Source organism: Hemiscyllium ocellatum, chromosome 14, assembly GCF_020745735.1.
Source record: "Hemiscyllium ocellatum isolate sHemOce1 chromosome 14, sHemOce1.pat.X.cur, whole genome shotgun sequence".
Lineage (NCBI taxonomy): Eukaryota > Metazoa > Chordata > Chondrichthyes > Orectolobiformes > Hemiscylliidae > Hemiscyllium > Hemiscyllium ocellatum.
This window is the reverse complement of record NC_083414.1, coordinates 34996031-35014720: the sequence shown is the minus strand read 5'-3', so window position 1 is coordinate 35014720 and position 18690 is coordinate 34996031. Positions and strand designations below refer to the sequence as shown.

The window sequence follows — 18690 nt, the reverse complement described above, 5'->3', positions numbered from 1 at the left end:
CCTATCAGAGACATGTGTAATGGTTGGCATCTTCATGGATGCTGCTCTTCCATTAGGCAGTTTTAGGCTACAGCTTCCACCAGTTTGTGGAGATATTGCATTTTATCAGGGAGGTTCCATTGATGTACCTGAAGGGTTTCATCTGCCTTTTGGTAATTGTTGTTTGGAGTAGCGATCTTGGAAATCTTGATTCAGGCTGCCTGAAATGTGACCCACCCAACAGAACTGATTTGATTATAACCATTGCCTTGGTACTGGAGATGTTGGCCTGAGAGATGACATTGATATTAGATTGCCTATCCCGTCAGTGGATTTGTAAGATTTTGCTGATATAACGATTTTTCTCAAGGGATTTGCTGTACGTTGGCCAAGTCTCTAAAGCATATGACAGCTGGTCACACTGTGGCTCTCAAGACCATGAACTTACTGTCAGGCTTGAGGGCTTTTTCATCAAACACTGTACTTGGCAGTTGGCCAAAGGATCTGCTGGCGCACTGGAGGATGGGGATGGTAAGCTGTCTTCTTGAACTGTTGCAACCCATTTGATATGAGTGCACGTACAATGCAATTTCTAAGGAAGTTCCAGGATTTTGACCCAGAAACACTGAAGAAATGATTATATCTTTCCAAGTCAGAATGATGAGTGGCTTGGAGGGGAATTTGCAAGGGCTGTTGCTTGTCCTTTTAGATGGAAGTGGCCGCAGGTTTGCAAGGTGCTAAGGAGACTCAGTGAGTTCCTGTAGTGCATCTTATATATGATACTCACTGCTACTGAGCATTGGTGGTGGAGGGAATGAATGTTGCTGTGGGTGTGGTGCCACTCAAGTGGCTGTGTTGTCTTGGATGGTGTTAAGTTTCTTGTGTGTTATTGAAGCTGCAAACATTGGGCAAATCATCCAGTTTTCACTGCTTGTATCCTTACATACAAAGAGACCCTTCATACACCATCCCTGATGCTCTTATATACATTAGCTCCCCCTTAAGCAAGCCTTTGATTTCAACATTGGTAGTCATTTATCTCAAATCCATGGCTTTCTATCTCTATAAACTTCTCCAACTCTACAACCTTCCAAGATATTGATGATCCTCCAATTCTGGCTTGTCAGTTTTGACTTTAAAATTTGACTGTGTCACTGACAACCTTGAATTAGGCTGTGAAGGATCTAAACCCCACAATTCCTTTATTAAATCTTCATATCTCTCTTTCTCTCTTTCCTCATTTTAAGACACTACTGAACATTTAACCAAGTGTTTGTGCATCTGCCCCACCATCTCCTTGTGTGATCCAGTCTCAAATTTGTTTCAATAACTCTCCTGTAAAGTGCTGAGGGACATTTTACCTTGTTAGAGGGGCCATATAAATAAAGTAGTTCTTGATGTCAAGATGGAGTTTGGAGTGAAAAATGGTGCAACTTTTTATGGCATAGATTTGTGGAAAAGTTTAAGAAAATTCTTGATCTATTGTTTCAAGAATTTATTAAACTTGGAATGGGATGTGAACAGTTGTCTTCTGTTTACTGGTCAGAGCTGATATGAAGCATTACTTATTGCCAATTAACTTGGGGCAGCATGGTGGCTCAGTGGTTAACACTACTGCCTCACAGCACCAGGAACCCGGGTACAATTCCCACCTCGGGTGACTGTCTGTGTGGAGTTTGCACATTCTCCCCATGTCCACGTGAGTTTCCTCCGGGTGCTCTGGTTTCCTCCCACCATCCAAAGATGTGCTGGTCAGGTGAATTGGCCATGCTGAATTGCCTATAGTGTTAGGTGCATTAGTCAGGTTTAAATATCGGGTACAGGAATGGGTCTGGATGAATTATTCTTCAGAGGGCCGATGTGGACTAGTCGGGCCAAAGGGACAACTGTAGGGAATCTAATCTAATCAAAACTTGAGCAATCCATGACTTGGTACCTGACCGGGAGAAAGTAAGGACTGCAGATGTTGGAGATCAGAGCTGAAAAATGTGTTGGCTGGAAAAGCACAGCAGGTTAGGCAGCCTCCAAGGAGCAGGAGAATTGACGTTTCGGGCATAGGCCCTTCTTCGGGAATCAATTCCTGAAGAAGGGCTTATGCCCGAAACGTCGATTCTCCTGCTCCTTGGATGCTGCCTGACCTGCTGCACTTTTTCAGCAACACATTTTTCAGCTTGGTACCTGACGCCAGTGGAAGAAAATGAAGAAATTAATACTTTAAAATATTGGGAAAAGTTAATCAGAACCTAAAACAATAAGATGATTTTCAATCTTTTGCACCTTCCATTGTACATTTTGGAGTTTTCAGAAATATGAGCTGTTACTATGACTGCATGTTGTTCACTATGATGATAGTCGAATGGAATGGGCCTCTACCCATTGGAGTTTAAAAGAATGAGAGATGGTCTTATTATAGGATTCTGAGGAAACTTGATAGCTGGATATCAAAAAGGTTCAGAAAATATTTCCAAGGATGTTGCCAGGTTTGGAGGGTTTGAGCTAGAGGGAGAGGCTGAATAGGCTGGGCCTGTTTTCCCTGGAGCATAGCAGGTTGAGGAGTAAGTCATGAAGGCCACAGATAGGGTAAATAGACAAGGTCATTTCCCTGGGTTGGGGGAATCCAGAGCTAGAGAGTATAGGTTTAGAGTGAGAGGGGAAAGCTTTAAAAGGAACCCAGGGGACAACTTTTTCATGCAGAGGGTGGTTAATGAGCTGCCAGAGGAAGTGATGGAGCTGGTACAATTACAACATTTAAGAGGCATCTGGATGGGTATATCAATAGGAAAGGTTTAGAGGGACATGGACCAAGTGCTGGAAATAGGACTAGATTAATTTAGGATGAACGAGTTGGACCGAAGGGTCTGTTTCCGTGCTGTACATCTCTATGACTCTGTGCCTTGTGGGGGAGGCATGAATTAGGGGACACAACTGAAGATTAAGAGGAACAGGACCAAGATTAGAAAAGCTTTCTCTCAGAGGGTTTTAATTCTCTCACCCAAAAAACAGTAAGATGTCAGCTCATTAAATTTATTCAAACTAAGTTATGCTTTTAATAAGGCAAACACTCAGGGTTTATGGAAAGCAGACATGAAAATGGAATTAAGACCACAGTCACGTTAGCCATGATCTTATTGACTAAGGGAGCAGGCCTAAAAGGCTGAATAGCTTGTCCTTGCTTTAAATCTTAAGTCCAAGATTCCTGCATGCTAATAGAACATAAAGCAAATTAACTGGACAATTGAAACAGATTTTCTAATGTTCTGGAAAGCACATTTGAACCATAATATATGGTCCCTTTCTTATGATCAAAAATGTCACCGTCGAGATCTTTCTGAAAGTGACTGGCAGAACTGCTGTACTTCAAGGTTGATTGATGCCTAGAATCAGCATAAATGCTATAGTTGGCTGCTTCCAAACACTTACACAGCGCATCAACTTCTGCTCTATCAGAATTTAAATTTTCACAAAAAAATGGTATGATAGTTTGAACTGTCAATATTTCATAAAGTTTGGTTGCCAGTACCTGTATTAATGGACTGAATTACCACAATAAGTGAATGCAGAACACTAAAATCCGACTGAACAGATGCTTTCTAATTGAAAGCACACAGTTGATGGAAAGTCTGGGTTGATGCTCATCGTTTGCATCTGTGTTCAAACAAATCCTATAATTGCAGTCACTTAATTCGAATGAAAGTTACATGTTTCATGGTAGCTCTTGCGTGGACACAGCTTTCCTTTCAACTAGTTTAGTACAGACTTTTATCTTATTCAATGCAACTGATCACTAATCTGAAGGTTCTCCTCAATTTTTAGGAATGTAATTTTCTTGTTACCTGAATGTTAATTGAGGTGGGTGTGTGTGAAATTTATTTGCGTTGTGTACTAGACTTTTCAACTGCGTTCTTTATGTTTTACATTGCAAAGTGGCTATTTGACAATTTAAAATAATTTTCCCATATTGTTTCCATCTTTAAATGAGCAATATATTATGTAGCTGAAACATTTCTCCTTATTTACTTATTTCCTACCTTCAGTTGATTACAATTATTGTCACCTTTCACCTTTCAAGATGGTGTATGTACATTTTATGTATATGGTTCCAGACAGGATTGGGCATCCCATTGTGAGATATTGTGTAATGAAACATTGCTGCTCAGAATGTTAGAATTTGTATTTCCATTGAGACAGGATCAGGACTGAATATAGTTTTTTTCCCCGGGTGCTCCTTTTGAATTCTCTTGAGTGTTATGTTTTGATCTTCATGGGTCATTTTTAATTCTCACTATATTTTTTATGACCTGATATAGTCATGTAATTACAATGCCTTTTGTGTATGTGTTGACACATGAAGCCTTTGGACTTTTGGAAACAGAATTAGAAGAATTCATTAACAACTTTAATCATCACTACTGCATTAAACTTAGTCAGAAGTTGCATGACACCAGGTTATAGTCCAACAGAATTATTTGAAATCATAAGTTTTAGGAGTGCTGCTCCTTCATCAACTAAAGTGATTTCATCTGACAAAGGAGCAGCTCTTCAAAAGCTTGAGATTTCAAATAAACCTGTTGGACTATAACCTGGTGTTGTATGACTTCTGACTTTGTCCATTCTGGTCCAGCATGGGCACCTCCAAATTCTGGTTACCATTTAAGTTAAAACTACCAGACGCAAGGAAAATATTAATTTCCTGGACACATTAATAAAATTTGCCCAAATAACAGGCATAAATTCACAATTTTTCTTTCTAATAACTGATACTCTTCTATACTTAAAAAGAAATCACTCTAAACACACTGGCAGACTAGAAAGTTTACAGGTAATGCATTTTTATCGCATATGCACAAAACTGGAAAATTTTAACAAGTCACTAGCCTTTTTTACTATTTCTCAAATCTCAATCTCAGCTTCTCATTACAGTTTTCCTCATATGGCAGTTTCTGCATGTGTCCACCTGTAACCTAAAAATTCCACTTAAATTTGTGAAGAATTCAGCGATACAGTGATTTAAGATTTTCCTGGCTTCAAGTTGGCAGAGTATTCCGTTCTTGAAAGGCTTGACAGTTGCACTACTCTCCCTCCCACCTCACACCCTGCACAACCCTTGGTAAAAGGCAGAGCTTCGACAAAGGCACCTCTGGTACCAGCTGCAGACTCCATCACTGTCACCATGTATTTTGTGAACTGCTTGCTGATCCTCTAATCACAGGCTGATTTCTCTTCTGTCCTTGCTATTAGTGAACCTATTATCAACAAACTCAGGAGAAAAACAGCCTCAGACTGGAGGAACAACTCCTCACTGATTGAGACTGTTGATTGACTGTGTTCCTGTTGCTTTAACTGCTAAATGTTGAAAGAGATGGAGGTTAATCAAATTAGATTCTGGACTGGACATGGAATAGCAGAGTATAGCTAGCATGGACCCCAGTGAAGAGATATATAGAAAACTGTGTTTCAGTGGCTAAAGAACCAAGTTTAAGCATATTCTGATGGGGCAAATACAACTTCAAAAAATTCAGTCATCTCAAAACATTTTGCAATTATGAAGATCCAGCTCTTGGAATATACATTTTTGTAACAAACGGAATCAAACTTGCTGGCACATCCATGAGCACAGTGCAGTGTTCACGTTAAATTATGGAATGCTCCAAGACTAACTTTTTTGTAGGTCTCGCAGTAAACTTTTCTTTTATCTTACAGGATAATACAAGAATGTTATCTGGCTTCCGATATGAAGGTAAGACTGTTCATAACTAAAGTTTGATTTATTACAAGGCAACTTCTCTCAAAGATTCCTTTTTTATTTAAATTATCTTTTGTTTTAGGCAATTGTATTGCCCTTGGTGCTTGCTACTTTTGGGCTATTGTTCTATAATTAGCATGCTATTTAATTGAGTCTTAATTCTCTCTTTGACCAATGACCATTCGTAAGTTGTTCAACTAGGGCTTAGAGAGGCGATCAGAGACTGCAATTCCAGCCTACTTCCCCACCCGCTCCTCTGTCTGATACAGAGGCATAGTGTCCAATTGTGACACCTCTATCACTGTTGGATTTGAAATCAGCTGAGTCAGCACAGCCTTCAACATTTTTGAAGATTTGTTAAATTTTAAAAATTAAAGCTTGAAAGTGAATATTGATTGTTGGAATTGTAATGACGTGACCAAACAAAACAGTGAATGTGCTTAAGAAAATCAGAAAATGTTTTAAAATTACTCACCCAATCTGATGTTTACAAAGAATGCTACTGCGCAAAGTACTGATCAAGTTGATGTGATTTACTTTGCAGGTTTACATTGAGCATGTTTTGGTTATACCAATGTCCATACTTAATATGATTTGGCTAAAGGCTTATAACAGAATTAGTCGTTATTTTGGTTTGCTTTTTCCATTGATATTTACTTCAGCTTTTTAAAATTATGGCCTGATATTTAAAAGTAAAAATGTGTGTGCACTTTTAAGCATTTCCATTATTGTAGCACTAATATCAGAATTGCTGGAAATGGCATATTTTCACAAGTATTTTTAAATATAGTTTTAATTTTCAAGTGAGCAATAAAGTTTCATTGAAATATGTTCACCACCTACATGCTCTACCTTTTCAGCAATCTTTTTTTTTCTAAAGCAATGCTCAACTGCAATAACTTAACTTTCCCTATATTCATAATGGCTTTATACACCTTGAGGGATGAATATTTTTAATTCTTTCATGAATGTGACATCACTGGCAATACCAGCACGTTACCCATCCTGGGTTTCCCCTGTGGAGGTGAGGTTAAGTTGCTTTCTTGAACTGTAGCAGTTTAACTGATGGGAGTACACCCAGTGTTGTAACATAGCTCCACGATTTTGACCCACAAGCAGTAAAAGCATTCTAATATAGTTTAAAGATTGTTCTGCCTGTTGCTTGCAGGTTATGTTCCTATGCATGCGCAGTTTTTATTATTGCCTAAGAGTCATGATTTTAAACAACCCTCCAAAATCTCAATCTTCTGTGCTCCAAGCTGAATAGCACAGCTTTCCCAGTCTGCAATGTTCTGGCTTCAAAAGGGCCTTCAATTGTCATTGTCACAGGTTGATCCTTTTCCCCTTGCTTGAACATAGATGCAACGTTTGTGATTCTCCAGTTCTCCAGCATCATCCTGTATCCGCCAAGGATTACATCAGTGTAATTTCTGCCCTCACTTGGATTTGAGTGACTTATCTATTAATCTTAATGTCCCTTCTTCATTTATTTTGACTTGATCCAGCATCCCAGTAATCACCTCTTGAGCTTGAAGAAAGTTCTTAGCAAACATTGATATAAAGCACTAATTTACTAACGTCTGTCTCCAACAATAGGTCTCCTATTTTTTGGTTCCTAATCAGCGCACTTGTCACAAGAGGTAGCCCCCATAGCCCTCAACATTAACATAGATCTATTATTGGGCTTTTTGTAGCTGTGGTCCACAATGGAAGATTACTTGTTCAAGAAAAAGATTTAGGTATTCAACTAGTTCTAAATCATGTCGTCCTTCCAGTAGATCATGTGTGTTCCTTCAAAGCCAAAGTGACCTAGTGTGAAGTAGGTAGCTACAATCCTGATCTTTCGAGAAAAAGCCTTGTTGAGTATAAACAATGAAATTTATTATACTACTGCAATTATTTTCAGAATACACAAATAGGACCTACATTATTATAGAGACTGTTAAGAGCACGTCAGCCCCAGGTCCATCTCCTCCAAACCCTTCCGTTTATTCTGACCAACTCGCTGTTATGCCAGCAGAGTGAATGCTACTTACTGTGCTCATTCAAGTATTGACCCTTTCAGATCCGTATGCAGTGTAGTATCATCCAAAAATATATTAAAGCTGGCCAAAAGTTAAATTTAGATATCTTCATTGAGCATGTTCTCAAATGAAATCATTTATTGGCCAATTATGTGCACAGAAAGAGTGATGAGGGACATTTGGGACCAGTGCTACCCCTGTTGATCAGTATGTGGCATGACATTAGCAGTAACTAGGGAAGAATAAAAGCATTTTCTGGATTAGTGGTGCTGGAAGAGCACAGCAGTGCTTACCATGTTGTTTAAAGTCTGTGCCATTTATAGCACTGTTAGTTGCAAATAAAAACTGACTATAAAGCCCATTAAAGCAGCATAGGATGTACAGATAGGTTATAGCCACAGGGTTTGTCCTGTTTCCTATTAAACTCTACATGATACAGGAATCTTCACACTGAGTTTAACTAAAACCACACCTTGCAAAGGAGCAATTAATTTCCCTCTTCCATTAAGTGAGTTTTTTAATACTTTGTAATTTATTCCCCTAGATCCTTGACATTGTAGTAGTTGAGTACAGTGTTGCATTGATGCGAAGATTTGTGGAAAAAGAATTCCCAGAAGCGTTCTAACCTTTAGTTACATGATATAAAACAGAAATTAGTCCATGCTAAATAGAAATTACAAGCTGGAGGTTTCCTTCATGCTGACTGATAATAGAGATCGCTTTAAGGGGAGTTGTATTTAGTTATGTTCAACTGTTCCAAGTTGGACTTAAGACATCTGTTTCCATGGTGACCTGCTGCTCCACATCTACATAAGGCAAACAGGTCTTATTTAAACCATATTTCTCTTATTTAAACCATGTTTAGCAAAGGTTATTAATTTAAAATTTTATTTCTAATTACTAAAATATTCATCAACTGTTGGTGTCTTTATATTAAAGTTACACCATAAAGTAATGAGAGCCCAGTGTTGTTGGTGAATATTGCAGATGAATTATTTGGCTACATCACAAGTTTTCTTCTTCCCCTTCACCCTCCTCACACACTCAAAAATAAACCTCTTATCAGTTCTTACTGAATATGTTTGTGTCTAGAATCCTACATGGGAGTTCTTCAGGAGACAATGAAGAAAGATTGGGTAGGGTAGGACTTTTTTCTTTTGAACACAGGAAACTGAGAGGAGATCTACTTGGAGTGTATAAAATTTCAGGAGTGAAGATACAGCAGATAGGATCACTCAACTTCTTTTGGTTGAGAGATCCATGACTAGGGGATGCAGATTTAGGAGAAGAGGCAGAAAGATTAGATGAAATTTGAGGGGGAGTATTTTCCCCCAGATATGGGGAATCTAGAACTCACTGCTGAAAGAGTGGAGCTGCAGATATCCCCATAATATTTAAAACGTATTTGAAAGACTAGAGATTGCAGGGATCATGAGTTAAAAGGGTGTGTTAGACTGGTTGGCTCATTGCTCACTGAAGGGCCTCTATCCCTGCTGTAATGATTCCATGAAAATTATAAATGAGAAGAATTGAAATGTGCATTGTGTTGATTATTCACCTAATTATAAATGCTAATAAGCCAATTGTTCGAAACAACTCTTATTCTTTTTGTGTTTTGTGTTGTAAAATCAATTATCTACTTCATTTCATTTCTTCCTCTGGACTCACTTTGCAATGACTGAGTTTAATTAGAGCTGGGGTTACTAGATCTTTGACTGCACACCACACAAGTGTTTATTCAATTTTGAGGAGCTAACAGCTAAATATTATTACATTTTTCCAGATTGTTCATCCATTGAGAATCTGAAGGGAGAGCATGCAATCGATAGAGTTCGAAACTTGTGCTTCAGTCAGTCTATACAGGATGGCTTGGCTGCAGTGATATTTCAATGGAATCCAAGCCCATTGGGTAAGTGAAAGTCTTTAAACAGTCAGTTTAGAAGTGACAAAATCTGCTTTTCTAGGAAATTAGTAACTTGGAAGATACAGAACATAGAGCAATCACCACATCCCATAAACTTCCTAAGATTTTCTCTTTTTTTTTCCTCCCATCCTAAGGTTCACAGAAAAAGATGCTGACTGTTATTGATGCTAATCCGTCCCTATTACAAATATGCTTTTAATGAATGTCAACTAAAATTACATTTTGGAAGCTCATCCATTCTTTGTTGCAGAACTAAGCAATGCTGAAAGAAAAAGACCAGTTGAAGATAGGGAAATCAAAAATTGTTTCTCAGGGCAGCAATGAAGGTGGATGTGTTTTGGTCAATCTCTCTGCAGCTGATGTGAGGCTGTGAATTACATTCTATTTCTAAACATTCTGTACCAACAACTATTAAAGACCAACTCAAAGAACAATCAAATGCTGAGTGAGAATCAATGTATAAAAATGCCACCTGGTGTATGGAGTCAAAAAGACCAGGAAGGTTTCGACAGTTCCTGATGTATGGTTAAGTAGATGTCCAGTGGGGAATTGGGAAGTGCACTCGGCCTTGAATTGCCATGTCTATAGGGAGGAAATACTACCAGACCTTTTTTGCTGACAGCTTGGAAAATGAAAACTTGTTTACAATTAGAATTCTAATACAAACTATTACATTCTCGAGCATGCCCTTTTTATCCAGGAAGTAGCTTTGATGGAGTTTAGACAGGAACTCAAACCTTTCAGATAGATTGTGATGAAAACTAGGGTATTACTGATTCTCGTAGGTAGCAGTGAGGATTGGCTGTAATGAAGCACTGTTTGTTATTTTGGAGTGGATCAAAGTGACCTGAAAAATATGTCTCAGTTATGTTGTATTAAATTTGAGCATTTTGACTTGATTACACTTGAAGGTTACACTTGATTTTTGTGATTAAAGCATCCTGTGGCTTTATTTGGTAATAGAGTCATAGAAATGTACAGCACGGAAAGAGACCCTTTGGTCCAACTCGCCCATGCCTACCAGATATCTCAACCCAATCTAGTCCCACATGCCAGTACCTGGCCTATATCCCTCCAAACTCTTCCTATTCAGATACCCATCCAGATGCCTTTTGAATGTTGCAATTGTGCTAGCCTCCACCACTTCCTCTGGCAGCTCATTCCATATATGTACCGCCATCTGCATGAAAAGGTTGCCCCCAGGTCTCTCTTATATCTTTCCCCTCTCACCCTAAACCTACGCCCTCTACATCTGGACTTCTCCACCCCAGGGAAAAGACTTCCTTTATTTATCCTATCCATGCCCCTCATGATTTTATAAACCTCTATAAGGTCACTCCGTCAGCCTCCGATGCTCCAGAGAAAACAGCCCAAGCTTATTCACCCTCTCCTTCAACCCTGGCAAGATCCTCGTAAATCTTTTCTGAACTCTTTCAAGTTTCACAACACCCTTCCGATAGGAAGGAGACCAGAATTGCAAGCAGTATTCCAACAGTGGCCTAACTAATGTTGCGGCTGTACAGGACATGATCTCCCAACTCCTGTACTCAATACTCTGATCAATAAAGGAAAGCATACCAAACCCCTCCTTCACTATCCTACCACCCTGCAATTCTACTTGAAAGGAGCAATGAACCTGTGAAGATCTGCGTCCCCTCAAGTGGGGCCTCTTGGTTCGACATTGGTCAAAGGAATCGACAAATGCGGTCTATTCAGAAAGCAAGGATCATTAGTTTATTGAATTAAGGTACCTTGACGCAATTCTATCCAGCTTCTGATTGAAGCTTCTGTGTTCCGTGTTGACATTGTGCAATAACATTCGAAAATTACACATTATTTTTATGTTTTTTAAGAAATAGTACAGCCTTAATTACAAGAAAGACCAATCACATATAATAAGGTGACATGATTTACAGCATGTTAATCCAATGATATTTTCTTTAAGAAGGATATCTAATTTACATAAATTGTCATGTCATGTATTAGTTTAAGGTTAGTTCAAATGGTCAATTAATGTCAGTATTCAGCTTATGAAAACTCTATTATCCTCTTATCTTTGAACTGCAAGTTAATTCTGCAAATCAGCAGTATGATTCACAGGCCATTCTGTAGTATTCTTTTAAATCGAGAAACCATTTTGTTGAAATAAAAATCTACAGCTGTACTCCAAGGTCTCTTTGTTCAGCAAAATTCCCCAGGACCTTACCATTAAGTGTATAAGTCCTGCTAAGATTTGCTTTTCCAAAATGCAGCACCTCACATTTATCTAAATTAAATTCCATCTGCGATTTCTCAGCCCATTGGCCTATCTGATCAAGATCCTATTGTAAGCCGAGGTAACATTCTTCGCTGTCCACTACACCTCCAATTTTGGTGTCATGGGCAAGTTACTAACTATACCTCTCATGCTCGCATCCAAATCATTTATAAAAATGACAAAAAGTAGTGGACCCAGCACCAATCACCACCACCCTCTGTCTTCTACCTTCAAGGCAGTTTTATATCCAAATGGCTAATTCTCCCTGTATTCCATGAGATCTAACCTTACTAACCAGTCTCCCATGGGGAACCTTGTCGAACTTCTTACTGATGTCCATACAGATCACATATATTCCAGAGTTTTCTTCCATTGTAATATGTCCATATTCATTGTATATCAAAGATGACAAATTTTGTCCCTAGGTTCTCAATTATTTTCCATTAGGTCCTTTTTACTAAGGACATTATAGCTATATAATGTTTTGCCAAGTTGTTGATGGACAGTTACGGAACTTTTATAAGTTTTATAACTTATGTCAAATTTCTCCCACCTTCTTCTGTGCTATTTTTCACGTGTCCACAGTCACCCTCCTGGTTCTACCTTATATAGAACCACCTTGCACTTACATCATAAAGGTAGACCATTTGAACTACTAGTTGTGATTTTCATTTAACAGGAGCCTTCTCCATCCTACATTATATAACTTTCAGCAAATTCACTTATTTTTGTTCATTTGTTTATCCAGCTTCTCCTTGTATGTACTTAATGTTATAAAGCTCAACTTTCTCATGTAGTAGGCAGTTCTACATTCTAATTTCTCACTGAGTAAATAATGGTTTTTGAATTCTTTATTCATAATCATGTTTCAGTAAAGTACTGATTTTGTAAATTCCAACAATTGGTAACATCTTCTGTAATTCTACCTTACCAGAACTCCTAAATTCTAAAAGCTTCTCTTTTAGAGTGAAAGGAGATTTAGCCTGCTCAGTTGTTCTGAATCATTATAACCTCTGAGTTCTGATATCATAGGGACAGGATTGGGAGAATTAGCCCTTCTCGCCTATTCCACCATTCAAGTATATCATGGCTGTTCTGTGACCCAATTCTATATACCTGTCTTTGCATGGTCTCCCTTAACACTTCTAGATAACAAAAATCTGTATCAGTCTCAAATTAACAGAAAAGATTGAAGTATGATTTGATTGAGATTTACAAAATTGTGAGGAGCTGAGATAGAGTGGGTGGATAAGGACTGTTTGTCTTAGATAAGTTAGTGACCAGGGGCATAGATTTAATGTTACTGGGAATGTCATATATGTCGCTTGCCTTTAAGAGAGTTCACCTTTTGGACTCCATTTGCTGCATGTAGACAACATTGTGACTCTGCCGGTCAGTGAGTCTGCTATGGGTATTTGGGCTGCATTCACAGAAATCAGTTGGTTTTCTGGAAAGTCTGGTTTAGAAATGATAGTGTGCTTTATTGTTTTAAATGGAGTTAATTAATCTCTGACAAATGATTATTAAAGACCACTATCAACATCCTAGCCCACTACTATGCTTTTAATGTAATAAAATAATGTGTTTCACGTGTTTTACAGGAGCATTGTTTTTATTAAGGAATTTATTAAGGTATTAGGGCAGGTGACCAAATGTATTGTCAAAAAAATAGGTTAAGGAGAGTTTTAAAAAGAGATGAAGAGGCCGTGTGATGTGAGGAGGGAATTCAACTGGCTAGGTTTTGTTCTTGAAAGACAAATAGAAATGTGAAATGTTTTAGGAAAGGGTGTAGACACAACTTCAAGGTGCTAAGGAGCAAAAGCACAGTTGTTTAGCTTTAAGGATTCAACTAGTATGTTCTAGTTTATAATAAGTCTTTCACACTTCATATTAATTACAGCTATGATTTGAAAGTAGAAATATAGCCAACTTTACAATAACTGTAGGGTATCTGATATAAAATGTTTTGGTCTTTAATTCTTAGTAATCATACTTAATTAGCAGTAGTAATGCATCTGGTTCAATCAGTCCAAATCAACAGAGCATAAAAAGAGGTCTTTCAACTGATGCAACTAATGCTAGCGCTTTGTCTGGAAATGCAGTCAGTTTAATTCACTCAATAAATCCTCATGATGCTCCAAGACGATTCCCATCAAGTGTCCATGTCTTCATTTTGATGGAGATCAATAACACTTTTTAATTTTTTTAAACAATATAAAGCATGTGTTTACTGAAAGAATGAAGCTACAAGATTCTGGAGAATACCAGTTGTCAAAATCAAAGAGCATGAATAAGTACACTCTATTTTAATGTTGTCACTTACAATAAAGGCATTAAAAAATAAAATGAATAGTAATTTATTCTCTCGATCAAACTTCTTCACTCCACTCGTCTCCTACATCCATTTGCCTTTCAGCCCAAAAACTCAAATCAGATACCTGTCAAAGATTGGAAGAATTAGCCTCTTGAAGATTCAAATACAGACTGAGATTTCCCAGGCCTTTTGTTCATTTTCAGCAAAGTTGTCCCTTCAAGTCTCCTCCAAACATCCTATGAATGTAGAGCCCATTTTCAAAACCGATACCATATATACTCATGTATAGGTTGAGTTTTGAAGACCATTTTTTAAGCTGAAATTAGAGGGTTGACTTATACATGAGATATTGCTTTCGAGGGGATGAAATTCATGCTTGGCATGAGTCAAAAAATGGACAAGCAAGGGCCCAATCTCAATATAAAATCATAAACAACAAAGAGAAAAGGAATTACGGCCATTATTGAATTTGGGGGAGCTTTGCAATAAGTTCAGAGCACAACTGTATGCAACACCTACTTCTAAGAAACTGAGGCAAGAGTGGGAAGTCAAGGTTGAGGGCTGCCATAAGACACTGTAAATATTTGCATATGCAGGTTGAATATATGTACGTAAATATTACATCATTTTATACATGTATATATAGTTATCAACATTCAATTTAATAATTTGAAAATCGTGTTGCATAAATATATGCTGGTGCGTGTAACATGATGACACAGGTATTGCATTTGAATCAAAAAAGTGCAAATCATGCCCTTTAAGGCTGCCTATATGGTCAGCAAGAGAACCCTGAAAAACTTGGGTCGATTTATACACGAGGTATATGAAAAATACCAGATTCTTTGGCCAGAAATAAGAGGTCAACTTATCCATGATTGATCTATACACAAGTATATACAGTATCTCTAGTGTATTGATCATAGCCAGCTAGGGAAAAATTATTTTGGTCTTAATAATGCTTAATTCTGAAGTCTTGTATCTAAAATCTCCTCTGTTTGGCTATAGCAGAAGTTCAATTTACTGTTCGGAGTCCTTCAGTTAACAAGAGTTTTCACCTTTTTAGCTTGCACACAATTTCAGTTTGACTGTTTGAGAATTATGTTCCTCCTTCTATAGCCAGCTGGGTCTAAACCTAAAGCCCAAAACAAACAGAGGATATGCTTGAACTTAGAACTACATCTAAAATTTACTTGCCTTATAATTAACTTTGTGACTATAATTTTCTTAATTTTTGTCCGTGAGGCAACTTGATCACATGATCATTTACTGGAGCTAGGTCCTTTAGCAGAAATTGTCCTTCAGACAAACCTGTTTTTAAAGGCACCCGCATTCTAAGAAAAGGTGTTGAGATTTCATAATGTACACAAATCATCACACTAGCCAATTTCCCTTTGAAATCAGTGACCGCTTTCACAATGCTTGTACATAAAACAAATCGTATTCACTTCACCACACCTCCCCCAACCCACATTCATATTTCTTCCCCAAAGCTTTAGATGTTAGTTCCTAATATTTGTACCATTAGCTGAGGGGTACTGTTTTCCATTGTTTATCCAACCTTTACCTGTCATAACCTTGTATACTCTTCTGGATTTCTCCTCAATCGCCTTTATTCTAAGGAGAAAATCCTCAGCTTCCCTAACTTTATATCTAAATTCCATCACCCAGTTTGGTAAATCAAATCTGCGCATGCTCAAGACGTTCATATGGGGCTGGACAGTGGCTCCATAGTTCGCCACACAGCACCAAAGACCTGGGTTAGATTCCAGCCTTGGGCTCTGTGTAAGGTTTGCGTGTTCTCCCTGTATCTCTGCGGGTTTCCACTGGGTGATCCGGTTTCCACCCACTCTCCAAAGATGTAAGGGTTAGGTGGGTTAGCCTTGGTAAATGTGGGGTTACTGGGATAGGGTGCGATGTCTGTGCTTGGATGGGATTCCCTATGATAGGTTGGTGCAGACTCGATGAACTGAATGGCCTCTTCCTGCGCTGTAGGGATTGTATTATTCATATCATTCCTAGGATCTGGTGTTTGGAACTGGAGCAAAGTTGGTGCATTTTTGAAATGAATATTATAAATGACTCCTTCTATGTGATTTCATAGTTACGTAGAATTATTTCATTCAATTCAGTTTAAAGTGAAAGGCATTTAAATACGCAAGCTTTATTTCACAAAATAAATGCAATTATTTTGCCAAACTACAAATTTGTTTTCCCTTAAAAAAAATAAAGCAGTATATACTTTTATTTCCTGGTCTTTTAACTAAAGAATGTGCAGAAATTCTGCTTTGGTTCATTTGATGCTCTGCTATTGGTCTCGGTAATATGATGCCTCACAGAAGCACACCAAACCCACAAGCACTAAGTGAGATGATTTTTCAGGTGTGCACCTCCAATGTTGATCCTTTTGACTGAGCAAGTTGGAATGCAGCTGGAGGGCTCAAGTGATAACAGATCCAAACTCTTCTCTTTGTGATTTGCATGCCATCACAAGTGAGATTCTGTGTAGTGAAACACGCAAAACTAGTCTGGCAGCCTCAAATCTTCCCCCACTGTGAAGATAGGATCTGTTAGAGATCGTGTGAGGTTACATGAGTTTGAATGACAAGTCTTTCAGGCCTCGACTGCATTTGGAATATGAACCGAATGGAATGTCTTCTATAAAGCTGCAGGTAGAATATCACTAAACAAAGCACAAATAAAAGCTCTTTGTTTACAAGAGGCCATAATGAAACTTACATTTTAAAATTAAAGTAAAATTTAAACATATTTGGAATATACTTCTGGCATTTATCCTGTTAAATTTCCAATTTTTCTTAGTAATGAGTGGATACCATCTTATTTATACCCTTAACTACCGTTAGGCAATTAGCGATAGTTTTATCCCCTTGAACTTTTGGAATAAGTTACACAGACTTATGGATATCTTAGAAATATAGTTTTGGGAACAAGGTAACTGAAGAACTGCTTGCATACTTAATACTAAGAGAAAGCTTGCCTATTGGAAACCATTGTTAATTGTCATAAAAACCTATCTGGTTTACTAATGTCCTATGGGAAGGAAATCTGCCATCAATACGTACCTACTTTGGCCTATGTGTGTCTCCAGATCCACAGTAGTGTAGTCGGTCCTTTAGAAATTTTTTTTAGAATTAGGTTTATTGTCATGTGTACTCAAGTTACAAAAGGGCAGGAGTACAGTGAAAAGTCACCAACAAATGGCGCTATCTCAGGTATGAAATACCTAGCTACAAATTTTAGTTGCAAGAAAAATAGAAAAAAAGGAAAAAGTTACACTGCAATACAGATATCGTGTAAGTATAAGTTAGGAAAATAAGAAATAAAGCTAAAAAGGTAATCGTTCTGCGTCTGCTGGCTGCTCTACCACTCTGGGCTGACTGGCTGTGCCTGCTCTGGGCCGACTGGCTGCTCCCCTGCTCTGGGCCGACTGGCTGCTCCCCTGCTCTGGGCCGACTGGCTGCTCCCCCTGCTCTGGGTTGACTGGCTGTCCCCTGCTCTGGGCCGACTGGCTGCTCCCCTGCTCTGGGCCGACTGGCTGCTCCCCCTGCTCTGGGTTGACTGGCTGTCCCCTGCTCTGGGCCGACTGGCTGTGCCCACTCTGAGCCGACTGGCTGTCCCCCTGCTCTGGCCCGCTGGCTGCTCCCCTGCTCTGGGCCGACTGGCTTGTCCCTGCTCTGGGCCGACTGGCCGTCCCCGCTTCGGGCCCGCTGGCCGTCCCCGCTCTGGGGCCGACTGGCTGCTCCCCTGCTCTGGGCCGACTGGCTGCTCCCCTGCTCTGGGCCGACTGGCTGTCCCCTGCACTGGGCCGACTGGCTGTCCCCTGCTCCGGGGCCGACTGGCTGCTCCCCCTGCTCCGGGGCCGACTGGCTGCTCCCCCTGCTCCGGGGCCGACTGGCTGCTCCGGGGCCGACTGGCTGCTCCCCCCGCTCTGGGCCGACTGGCTGCTCCCCCTGCTCCGGGGCCGACTGGCTGCTCCCCCTGCTCTGGGCCGACTGGCTGCTCCCCCTGCTCTGGGCCGACTGGCTGCTCCCCAGCTCTGGGGTGTGGGCCGCTGGCCGGTCCCGTTGTCCCCACTTCACTCTAAGCTGTGGAAAACGGCAGAAGAGAGAGAAAGGAAAAAGAGAGATATAAAAGGAAAAGGATTACCTGGAACGGATGAGCTCTGGAGCATACTACTCCGCCACCATCTTGTTTATATTCTGAACTACCTTTTGGGCAGTTAGTGATGGACAATAAATCCTGGTCTAGCCAATGATGCTACATCTTACACTCTAATTAAAAGTTACTCAAATCATCTTGAGTTTTGTATGGAGTCAACAGGAGAGATGAAAATGTGGTATTATGGATCCTCACTAAAGCCACCTTGGTAAAAGCTATATCAGTTAGATTTGCTGCACCGTCTTTTTGTGTTAGGATGTAAAGGTTTGT

General features: G+C 39.3%; 1 protein-coding gene across 2 annotated transcripts in view; it reads left to right on the top strand.

Annotated features, from left to right (window-relative positions):
- The window catches only part of il17rd (interleukin 17 receptor D), an 87509-nt gene that overhangs the window by 33942 nt on the left and 34877 nt on the right, over positions 1-18690 (top strand). For both annotated transcript variants that reach the window (XM_060835173.1, XM_060835172.1), the window contains exons 2-3: positions 5680-5716; positions 9530-9655. In XM_060835173.1, the coding sequence (XP_060691156.1) occupies positions 5680-5716; positions 9530-9655 (163 nt within the window). The remainder of the gene's footprint in view (positions 1-5679; positions 5717-9529; positions 9656-18690) is intronic.